The sequence below is a fragment of the Vigna umbellata genome, chromosome 2, assembly GCF_029865625.1.
Source record: "Vigna umbellata cultivar VRB3 chromosome 2, Vumbellata_1.0, whole genome shotgun sequence".
Classification (NCBI taxonomy): domain Eukaryota; kingdom Viridiplantae; phylum Streptophyta; class Magnoliopsida; order Fabales; family Fabaceae; genus Vigna; species Vigna umbellata.
Genome location: NC_142166.1, coordinates 53,260,946 through 53,273,541, shown reverse-complemented (window position 1 = coordinate 53,273,541; position 12,596 = coordinate 53,260,946). Strand labels below are relative to the sequence as shown.

Below are 12,596 nucleotides of genomic sequence, written 5' to 3'. Positions count from 1 at the left end.
TTATACTCACTCTTGGAACTATTATTTCCGACCAAAATATGATCAGGTAAACCAGATAATTTGGATGTTCTTTCCTTTGTTTCATCAATCATTTAATTTGCAACTTATAAATAATGAGTTTTCACCTAAGAGAAACAAAAATTAAAAAATTAATGTAAATTTATTAACACAAAGGATATCCTGTAGATTAAATCTAACTTTCTCCAATTCCTCCTCTCTAATGCGAATAGTGCCTTTATTCTGCGTAATGATATTCATAAACCTTAATCTTGATCTTCGGTGATCATAAAATCCTCCAGTCATACTACCTTTCTTGCTTACTTGATCACCTGCAATAAGTTGGTGAGTTTGTCAGGGGAAACACAAGACCAGCCCAAATACAGAAGACAGACAATGAAAAGATGTAGGCCAACCATCCAGTGTGATGCAGTCCAGAGCATCAGTACGAGCAACCCTTGAAGCCACATCCAGATTTTTGCAGATGACCGTTCTCGCAAAAACCTAAAAGAAATATCACAAGTGACGTTAAGGGACATAAAAAACAACTGAATAGTTATGTATTAATATACTGTCATCCAATATTTTTCCCTACATCAGCATACATATGTAACTGTAAATCTAAGATAAACAAACAAGCAGAACAACATTAACTTCCGTCAAAATCCAGATCAATAAATCTATAAAATTTCTATAAAGGTGTTAAAATCCCATCTTGTGTATCTCACAAGAATAATTTTAATTTTCCCAGACAACATTTTGCACAAATCCCGGGCGATTGACCATTACATCAAAATGACAGAAAAATACATCTTATAATTTTACTAAAAAATATTAGTCTTGGTTCATGTATATTGAGTAACATATGTAGGGAGACATGAATCCCTTAAATGAATCTCAATACTTCAAAGCATTAGTAATTGGATTTTAGCCAAGGGATACCCTAGATTCATGAAGAAAAAAATACAATAAAAATTTATTAAAGATCAACTATTATTATTAATTAAAATGTTTACATAGACATTTTTAAGTTAACTGTGACATATTTTAATTTGAACATTACATAGATCGGCCCTCAACACGGTACCTTTGAATTTTCATCCAAATACAGAGTGATTGTATGAATCTATAAATGCCAAACAGGATGTTTGTCTAGTGAAAATCTAAAACAAAGGTGAAGAGATGAGTCTGATTGAAGCGTAATCTGGATCACTACAAACACCTGAAGCAGGTTCGTAGTTAAGATAAGGCCATATCATTAGATGCGTGTGTTGTGTTACAGTAGGAAACTGTTAAGGAAGAAAAAACAAGAGACATGTGATGAATTCTACATCAAATTTACACACAGGTTCTTATTCATAATACGTCGATCCGATTCATAGTTACAATAATTTACATAAACATGTACAACTCAAAATATCTCATAAATATCTTTTACAACTATTTATATAATGTTTACAAACTGTATGTATACCAAGCCTATTAAATATATAACTAATGCAAAAACCTCTACCACTTTGTGAGAACATCTGCTAGATCATTTGAATTGACAAATCCACAGTCATGTCTCCAAATAAGAACTTTCCCCTAAATAACATTTTATCTCAATGTGTTTGGTCTAAAAATTAAATATTGGGCTTAATACAATATGAAGGCAGCTTGGTTGCCACATGATAGCCATATGCAAAACTTCGGAAAACCTTAGTTCTTAGAGCAACCTATTTGAGCCAACATAGTTTGAAAGTATTTACACATTGTAACAAAGGCAGAGGAATCCATTAGGGCAACACAACCAGGTTATTTAGCCACTCTGACACAGATAGGTGGACAAAGCAAAGTTTATAGTGCGTTTTGTGGAAAAGTCAAAAATTTCATCCTACATTTTGTAATACTTTGGGTAATCATCACCTTTTGTTTCTAGGGAATTATGCCCTATGCTTACATTCTTATATGGTATGAATGATTAATCTTATATCCATAGTTCTGTTGACCACAAAAGTACGATAGCAGATAGTGAATGATTAATGTTCTAATTTTTTTTTAAGATAAATCATTTTAGATTGCTTACTATATATATATATATATATATATATATATATATATATATATATATATTATTTTTTGCATTTCCTATTATTTTTATTACTTGTTTATTATTTATTTTTTTATATCATATTTTACACCTTATTTAGTTTGTTGTTATTTTGTATATTATTTAATGTTTAAGGACTTAAATAAATTTTATATACTTTATGTTAGGATATTTATCCTATTTTATCATCATTATAGTGTGTCAAGGGCTACCCTATTTATCATGATTATATTGTGTCTAGGATTACCCTATTTATCATGATTATATTGTGTATAGGGTTACCCTATTTATCATGTACTTGTGTATCAATTTATTTTTATAAATAGAAGATTGTGAGAGGGATCAATCAAGCCCTCTAGAATTATTTTACAGTTTCAATCTTAAGTTGGTATCAGAGTGGGTCGGTCCCGCTCTGGTTTCTGTCTCGTAATATATATCTGTCCGGCTCCACAGTTCTTCGTCGCCCGCCACCGTCCGCCACCGTCCGCCGCAGCCCGCCGCTGCCCGTCGCCGGCCACCGTCAACCGTCGGCAACCGTTGTCCGTCTCTGGCCACCTTCCGGCCACCGTCGTCGCTGGCCACCGTCGTCCGTCGCCGGCCACCGTCGACCACCGCCCGCCGTTGCCGGCCACCGTCGTCCATCACTGTCACAGTTTCCTTCGTCTAAACCCTTAGGGTTTTCTTGTTCCTCGCTAGTACTATTCATCTTTTTCAGAAATGGCGTCTGGCAGTACTCTTTCCTTCTCTAGAAGTCTATCAATTACCTCCGAGAAGCTAAATGGAAAAAATTATCTATCATGGTCTACTGCCATTGAAATGTGGTTCCTTGGCCAAGGACATTATGACCACCTTGAGCGAGATGGAAGCCATGTGCCTACTGAAAAAGCTGATCAGTGGAAACAAGCAGATTTCCAGTTGTGTGCCCTGTTATGGCAATCAGTGGAACCCAAACTTCTTGTATCTTTGAGGGCTTTCAAAACTTGTCACTCCTTTTGAAAGAAAGCCCAAAGCATTTATGCCAATGATATTCAACGTCTCTATGACACTACAAACAAGCTTGCATCTCTTAAAATGACAGACCATGATATGGTGTCCTTCATGGCTGAAGCCCAATCTGTTGTCGAAGAACTTAGGATGTTTTTGGAAGTAGATCCATTAGAGGATATCAAAAAGAAACTAGACAAATTTTACATGGTGTTGATCCTTCGTGCCCTACATCCCGATTTTGATCATCTCAGAGATCAACTTCTAACTAATCATGAGGTCCCCTCTATGGAAACATTGACCACTCGCCTTCTGCGTGTCCCGGTATCTCAAACTCAAGAAGCGCATGAACTAGTGGAACCATCTGTTATGGTTGCCACACGAGGAAGAGGAGGACGTTGCAATAGAGGAGGAGGACGAGGAGGTCGGGGACGTACTCAATGCACATATTGTAAAAGGATGGGTCATACTCAAGAGAATTGCTACTCCTTACATGGTTTCCCTTCCAAAACCGCCAATATTTCGAAGACTGAAACTTCCACTTCGAAAACTGAAACCTCCACTTCTATGTTTTCTGAGGATGAATATCAAGAGTATTTAAGGTTAAAGTCTAACAGCTTGGCACAACCATCTCAATCTCCCAATACATCAACAGCCTGCGTTTCTCAATCTATGGAATGTCAAAATTCATGGGTAATTGACTCAGGTGCTTCTGATCACATTTCTGGTAATACCTCTTTGTTCTCATCTATTTCCTTTCGAGAAAAACCTCATTTCATAACCCTTGCAAATGGATCTAAAACTTCTTCCAAAGGAGTCGGTCATGTTTCTTTGTCTCCCTCCCTCAATCTCAACTCAGTCCTTTTTGTCCCTAATTGTCCTTTTAATTTAATTTCCTTAAGCCAGTTGACTAAAATGTTAAATTGTTCAATAACCTTTGATCATAAATCTTTTATTATACAGGAGCGTGGTTCGGGGAGACAGATTGGAGAAGGATATGAAGCTGGCGGATTATACCATTTTGGATCTCGTCCAAGGGTGTCTTGTGTTGCTGCTCCTAATCCTAAAGTGCTACATGATCGACTTGGCCATCCTCATTTGTCCAAATTAAAAAAGATGTGTCCTGAACTTAGTGGTCTCCAAACCTTAGAATGTGAGTCATGTCAATTAAGAAAACATGTAGATCTTCCTTTCCTAAAAGGTCTCAATCAATATGTAATTCTAGTTTTTCCATCATCCATTCGATATATGGGGACCTAGTCGTATCTCCTCCTTTGGTTTTAGATATTTTGTTACCTTTATTGATGAATATTCAAGATGTACTTGGGTTTATCTTATGAAAAATCGTTCTGAATTGTAAGCTATCTTTACATCCTTTTTGAATGAAATCAAGAATCAATTTGGTCAAGTAATCAAAATATTAAGAAGTGATAATGCAAAAGAGTATTTCTCATCCTCCTTTTCTGCCATCTTGAGTTCCCATGGTATCTTACATCAGTCTACTTGTCCTCATACACCACAACAAAATGGTGTAGCAGAACAAAAAAATAGACACTTGGTTGAAACTGCTCGTACCCTTTTGCTTGGTGCCCATATTCTTGTCCATCACTGGGGGATGCCATCTTAACTGCATGTTATCTTATTAATAGGATGCCCTCCTCCTCTCTTGATAATAAAGTCCCTTTCTCCATTTTGTTTCCTAATGATCCTCTCTTTCATACATCTCCCCGAGTGTTTGGCTATGTATGTTTTGTTCATGACATGTCTCCAGGTCTAGACAAACTCTCCGCTCGCGCTCTCAAATGTGTCTTCTTAGGCTATTCTCGACTTCAAAAAGGATATCGGTGTTACTCTCCTGAAACTAAGAAGTATTACATGTCTGCCAATCTCATTCTTTGAACAGACTCCTTACTTCTCTCCATCTGTGGAGGATGTTTCTATCCTCCAGCAGGTCCTTCCTATTCCCATGGCTGAGTCAAATAGCTCCACTGTCTCTGTCATTCCAAGTCTTGATCACAATCCTTCTACACCTGTTTCTCCACATACTGAGATCATCCCACACAGGGCCGCAATGGATAGTCCACCTCCGCAAGACAATGGTGAATCTCCTACTTCAGATTCTTCTCCCTCGTCACCTCCTCCCACGCCTCCTGGTGCAAATGATTCAGCATGACCTATTGCCCTCAGAAAAGGTACTCGTTCCACTCGGAACCCTCATCCCATTTATAATTTTCTAAGCTATCATTGATTGTCGCCCTCCTATTTTTCTCTTTTATCCTCAGTGTCCTCTGTTGTTATACCCAAGAATGTGAAAGAAGCACTTGATCATCCTAGATGGCGACAAGCTATGATTGCAGAAATGCAAGCTCTTGACCACAGTAATACTTGGGAGCTGGTGCCCCTTCCCCCAGGAAAAAAGGCGGTTGGTTGTCGATGGGTGTATGCAGTTAAAGTTGGCCCTGATGGTGAAATTGATCGGCTCAAAGCTTGGCTTGTTGCAAAAGGTTACACTCAGGTTTATGGTCTTGATTATTGTGACACTTTCTCTCCTGTAGCCAAGATGACTACTATTTGTCTCTTCTTTGCCATGGCAGCCATTCGTCACTGGCCACTTCATCAATTGGATATCAAGAATGCCTTCCTACATGGTGATCTTGAGGAAGAAGTTTATATGGAGCAACCTCCTGGGTTTGTTGCTCAAGGGGAGTCTGGTATGGTATGCAAATTGCATCGATCTCTATATGGCCTCAAGCAATCCCCACGTGCTTGGTTTGGAAAGTTTAGCTCCATTGTTCAAAAATTCGGGCTAAAATGCAGTGAAGCAGACCATTCAGTTTTTTATTGTCATTCTTCTCTCGGGAAATGTGTTTACTTAATAGTATATGTTGATGATATTGTCATTACAGGAAATTATGTTGTTGGAATATCTCAACTAAAAGAGTACTTGTGTAGACATTTTCAAACCAAGGATCTTGGAAGTCTCAAATACTTCTTAGGCATTGAAGTAGCGCAATCAAAAGATGGAGTTGTAATCTCCCAAAGGAAGTATGCTCTTGATATATTACAAGAAACAAGCATGATTGATTGTAGACCGGTAGACAGTCCCATGGACCCAAACCAGAAATTAAGGACAGAAGAAAGTGAATTATTCTCCGATCCAGAGAGGTATAGGAGGCTGGTTGGCAAACTGATTTATCTCACTATTACAAGGCCAGATTTATCCTTTGCAGTTGGAGTGGTTAGTAAGTTCATGCAGGCTCCATGTGTTGACCATTGGAATGCTCTCATTCGCATTCTAAGGTATGTAAAGAAGGCTCCCGGGCAAGGATTGTTATATGAAGATAAAGGAAGCATTCATGTCTCTGGGTATTGTGTTTTTCTGGGAGGAAACATTATTTCATGGAAAAGTAAGAAACAGAATGTAGTAGCTCGATCAACCGCGGAAGCCGAGTATAGGGCAATGGCATCACTAACATGTGAACTTATATGGGTGAAACAATTCCTTCAAGAGGTTAAATTTTGTGACATCCATACTATGAAGATGTATTGCGATAATCAAGCTGCTCTCCACATTGCATCAAATCCAGTGTTTCACGAGAGGACTAAACATATAGAAATTGATTGTCATTTTGTTCGAGAAAAGTTGTTGACCAAAGAAATATGTACTGAGTTTATTGGGTCAAACGATCAACTCGCAGATGTATTGACCAAGTCATTAAGGGGTCCTCGGATTGAGTTTATTTGTTCCAAGCTTGGTACATACAATTTGTATGCTCCAGCTTAAGGGGAGTGTTAGGATATTTATCCTATTTTATCATCATTATAGTGTGTCAAGGGTTACCCTATTTATCATGATTATATTGTGTCTAGGATTACCCTATTTATCATGATTATATTGTGTCTAGGGTTACCCTATTTATCATGTACTTGTGTATCAATTTATTCTTATAAATAGAAGATTGTGAGAGGGATCAATCAAGCCCTCTAGAATTATTTTACAGTTTTAATCTTAAGTCTTTAAAACTATTATATTTCTTATTATTTTTGTTGTTATTTAGTTTATTACAGTATACTAAAATTAATTGTTCACATACTATAAGTTTAAAAGCAACCCATCTAAGATGTTGGACTCAAATTGAGGCCCGAAAATGAGAAATGAAAAAACTACATACTGAAAGACTAAGGACCCACAACCCATCAGTTATATTAGTTAGTGCCACACCCTCAAATTGAAGCGGTGGTTCTGTGACAGAACACAGTGAAGGTCCACAACAGCATAACGGAGGTTGTTGAATGTCAGGCACAGCAGTTTACAGTTCGGCTTCATAACCACAATGCTCAAATACCCTTAGTGGCCCCACACTGCCACTATTGCAGCTTATCCAACCACAACTCCAAAAAGCAACATGACAGATTCTGTCACAGAACCCTGCTCCACCACAATGGTGGCCGCTCCAGCAGTTATTGATAACATAGCTTATATCCACTGATGGACACGTCTATATTTGTTTATGCTTTAGATGTCAATGTCTAAGATCAAGGGGATAGTTATTGGGTCAGCCACATTTTTCCATGTTCTACATGTACCCTCCTCGCCTTAACCATTTGTTAAAATAATAATGTCTTTTAGGGGAATACACTGAAAAGATTCACCACCATGTGATGAGCAAACCATATAATAGATTATGACACTAACTTCAACCCAAAACCTTAAGGTTGCATTAGCAGGTCATTTTTTCTTATATGTTACTCAACTTCATTATTTCAACACATGTGACTTTAAACTTCTACTTAAGATTCCTATCAGTCTTCCCCTCAAGTGAGTTTGGTTTTCTTTACCACAGGTTTTTTCCAACACAGGACATGCTTGCTCCCACCAATTATCTCAGCACACTACCCTGACCCTAACTACTATTGACTTTTAGCACAACAAGACATGCATACCTCAATCTGAACCGGTCACCAAGACAAATCATCACTTCAGATACTGCTGTCAGATTTTTCTATAAGGATATTCTGAGAAGATTCATCACCAACGAGTCACGAGCAAACAATGTCTTTGTCAGTCTTTTTTTCTTTATATGTTACTAAACTTTCTTATTTGTACTCAACGTCAGACTTTTAACTCATTTTCTTTTCCGAACATAAAAAAAATTCAATGAAACAAGAAAAAGAGATGGCACCTATAACCCACAATCACAAGAAAAAGTAGAGCTGCCTGGCTCACCACGGGTTGGTCACTTAGTGAGCTAAGCCAACTCAGCTCACCTATTAGCGAGCTGAAAAAATTCGAACCGAGCCCGACCCACCACGGATTGGTGAGTTAAACGAGTTGGCTCACTAGCTCACTCAATTATAAGTTTTTTTTAAAGCAAAAAAAATTATAATTTTTTTAATTCAAATCTAAATAAATTTCACTTTAAAATGATGTTAAACTCCAAAGACAATTCAAAATAAAAAAAAAATATCATACAATTCAAGCGTAATCCAAAAACAAGGACAAAAGGCGAACAAATAAGTTTTTAATATTGATAATTTTTGTATCACTTGTCCATTTATAATATTAGAGTCTTCGAATAGATAAATTTATAATATTTTCCTCTCTTGAAACATCTTTATTCTCATCTAAAATATAATAAAAAAATGCTAACTAATAATATTAAAACACAAAATAATAAATAATTAAATTAGGTGGGTTGATGAGCCAACTCGGCTCACCACGGGTTCAATCTGGATGAGCCGGGTTCTAAGTGAGCCTGGTTGAAAACTAACCCGCATAAAAAAAATTACATTTTTTTTTTTTTCAAACCCAACCCGGCTCAAACTCATGGTGGGCCGAGTTGACACGCGGGTTACAACCCATTTTGACAGCACTAAGAAAAAGCATGCCAACAACCACAAATTCTCACAATTCCAAAGCACAATCCTCTAGGAAATCAACTCAACTCATTAAGAGAATAACACATGGCACCTATAACCCAAAGATAATAAAAATCCTAGACAATTCCAATATAAAATTAGTTTCCTAAAGCGTATCCTAATGAAACAAAATTAAATACGAAATCCAACATGATAAATATTGTCCTAGGAGGCTAAGAGTAGGGAAGATCGCTTGAATAAGAGATAATGTTATATTTACTTTTAATAAAAACATAACAATATGCCATACACAATAAATAATAATCATTAAATATCACAACTACAATAATTACATTTCTCCATTATGCATCAATTTTTTCATGTTAAGTTGACATTTGTAGACCAAAACTTCAGAATTATTTTATTACCAAATAGCCCCTAAAGAAGTTGTACCTGCGTGAAATAAAATATAACAATTTTCAGAAGCTAACCTGACTGAATGCAGGAGTATAGTCATGTTTAAAATTCAATTTCTTCAAAAGAGGTATGACATCAGAACTCTGCGGGTAAGTGATGCGTGGAGCCTTTACTCTGTTAAGCGGAATAAATGTAACTCTACCACCTTTCTGTGAATTAAGATGTCTAATTATCTGGGTTGACTTGTCATCATTTTCAACAACAACATGGAATAAGCTGTTCAAACAAAGATGTTAAAAATAAAAAACATTACGCCAAATGTGCAAAAGTATAAAACCAGTCAAGAAATTAGCCCAACAAAGGACTGAAAATAAAAATATTGAACAACTACATGCTAAAGATGAGGCAAATTCTCCTTTCTCTCCCTTCACCCAAAACAATGTAGGAAAATCTACTTAATGCAACAAGTGGTATTAAAATAAATATCAGTGAGAAATGACCTGTTTCCTGCCGTAACTTCAACGGCAGTGAAAAACTTTTCATCACAATTCAGCAACTCAATAATTGGACCATGAACTCCAGAAATATTATACTCCCTGCAAATCTTCCTAACTGAATTCAGCCCTCTTCTCACATCCTGAAGTCATAATAAATCCAAATATCATGATAGTTAACCCTAACACTCAACAGATAAACAATGGAATAAGATCTAAGTACCCGTACACATTCAAAAAAATATATACACGGACTTGGACTCATACTCGTGTCGATAATAATTTTAATCATCTTACCCCTTACCAGTTGGATATCTATTTAAGCATATCTGTATATGCTACCCACATTTTAATTAACTTCAACAGAGTAATCAAACAAATATTCAAGTATGCTTTCTATAAAAGATTACAAACATAATACTTATATAATACACTTCCACAACAGTAAATTTATAAATATTCAAATCCAATGCAGCAAATGCACACCACTTATACAACAAGCCGTAACCTATTTGCATTGGTTGAGTTAAAATTGTGTCAGAATGCTGTAAATATAGCAAGAATGAACATTTTCACTAACTAAATTTATATATACTTGTTATTACCCTAAAATAGGGTAACTGAATGTTTTGTTATTATGTTTTCACCCTTATAAATTTAATAGATCTGTTGTTGTTAGGAATGAGAAGAGTTGGAGAGTTTATGAGAGAAGGAAAAGAATGAGTTAGTTGAGCAACCCAACTGCTTATTACAGTTGGGTAGGGCGGGAATAGCTGTTGTATAAATAGTAGAGGGGTTAGTTGTTTGGGGACTTTTGACAGTTTGACAGTTAACAGGATTAAGCCTGTGAAAGGGGTTAAGCCCTTGCTATTGTGAGTGTACAGACTTGTCATTGTGAATAATATCCAGTTCTGTTTACTTTCTTTCTGGTTTCTTGGCGCCTAAGTGTTGTTTCTAGAGGGTCTCGAATAGGTTTCTTTATTCGAAACCTATCAGTTGTGGTCTATAAACATTAAATTTACCCTATCCTCCCATTTCTCCCTCTCAACCTGTTATTATAGTCCAACAAGATGCCGATTTTAGGATATCCCAAAGAACACATCTATTTGTGTTCTAATATTTTGTTACTTGGTTGTGGTTAGATGGGCTCCAACAAAATAACAAAGTCAGATTATGCTCTTTTATAGTCTCTGTTTAAGAGACTCAATCTTAATTTTCTCAGAAACTCCTAAATGGATGTTGACTTACACAGGTTGCAACCTTGTCACATTTTAGTGTTGTACTAAGTGGTAGCAAACCAGCAATTACTCAACTCATTTACAAAATCAAAAAATTAAAAGCATTTTCCAACAGAACAAAATGATTTTATATCTTCTATCATTCTAAGTGTCGCATAATATATGGAAGAAAAGTGTTTCTGCAATTCCCTTCATCTATATGCTGCATAAAAGATGTGAAAAACCAACAAAAGCCATGTCAAAATCTTTCATATACTTTAGAGAGTCATAACACTGTTAATTCACATCGAGTAGGTTATAAGTTAAAATAAAACTCTACACTGAATAAGCCCGTATTAGGCTGTACATGTTGAAAGATGCAATGCCTAGAAATACCATGTTGAGAATGCTTGATAATTTAATGGTATTTACGAAAAGGGATGTAAAAGAAGCTACAAAAGAGGGATTACTCACACCAGGAATTGCATGATCAAGATTCTTTTCAGCCTTCTCAACTTCTGCACTCAGCTTATCAATTTCAGCAGTAATTTCATTCTCCTTTGTCCATAGGGACCTAAAATGTAACAATTTAATACACTCGTTAGCAATATTATATTTACTCGCAGTTTACTGTGTTCCTCCTTTCTGCTGTTGGTTAGGAGGGCAGGTATCCTACACTTTCAGTGTACTCATTCTTTAGTGTACCTAATTCTTCTTTAATCTGGGAAAAGGTATATCTAGAAATTTAAAATAAAAAACGGTGACAAAAGGAGGACTTTTACATACTTCCTCTCAAGATTTAACTTGTCTCTCTCCAATTTGAAATGATTAAGCCCTTTAAAGGACTCAGCAATGCCAGATTCGAAAACAGTAATATCTGATTTACGTTTATTTATGTTTTCATCACAATCACGCAGTTCTTTTTTAAGCCGATCAATTTCATCCAAAAGCTTTTGCTCCTGCAGACCAAAACAACAATTAAAAACATGGGAGCATGGTTTAAAAGATCACTATTCATTCAACAGAAGATAAAAATAATGATTTAAATTTGAAAATACAGAAATAAATAATGGAAATTATGGCAAGAGTCACGACCGCATCCAAAGTTACTGAGAATACTCATATGTCAACACTAACAAGTTGAGCACCATTACATCAATACAGCATAGAAGAGATATAGCAATAAGGAAAAAAATTAATGACTATTAGTGAGAATTATCGGCTGAGATATTGATAGTGTTGGAGTAAATTGTTAACTTGAGTCCCCCAAGATGACCAATGTATAAGGCAAAAAGTCCATAAACTTATTGCCTTAAAGTTTTAGATTAGAAGTACTATCATGTTTTCTTATGTAGTTGGTTCATGACCATATGTTGCTCACCCTCATGGAACACAACAAACTAGTAACAAAGCCAGTTCTGTTCTGGTAATCGACAAGTACGTCTGGATAATTTGCTGTAGAAGTACAATATGCCAGACAACATGGGTAACATTGTAAAAGTACTTTTGTGCTTCCGCTATAGGGGTAGTGTGTAT

General features: G+C 36.2%; 1 protein-coding gene across 1 annotated transcript in view; it reads right to left on the bottom strand.

Annotated features, from left to right (window-relative positions):
* Positions 1–12,596, bottom strand: part of LOC124821318 (structural maintenance of chromosomes protein 3-like) — a 30,988-nt gene that overhangs the window by 5,466 nt on the left and 12,926 nt on the right. The window contains exons 14-19 of the mRNA XM_088107535.1: positions 11,847–12,019; positions 11,535–11,634; positions 9,850–9,986; positions 9,424–9,625; positions 414–501; positions 180–329 (exon numbers count right to left, since the gene is read on the bottom strand). Of these exons, the coding sequence (XP_087963661.1) occupies positions 180–329; positions 414–501; positions 9,424–9,625; positions 9,850–9,986; positions 11,535–11,634; positions 11,847–12,019 (850 nt within the window). The remainder of the gene's footprint in view (positions 1–179; positions 330–413; positions 502–9,423; positions 9,626–9,849; positions 9,987–11,534; positions 11,635–11,846; positions 12,020–12,596) is intronic.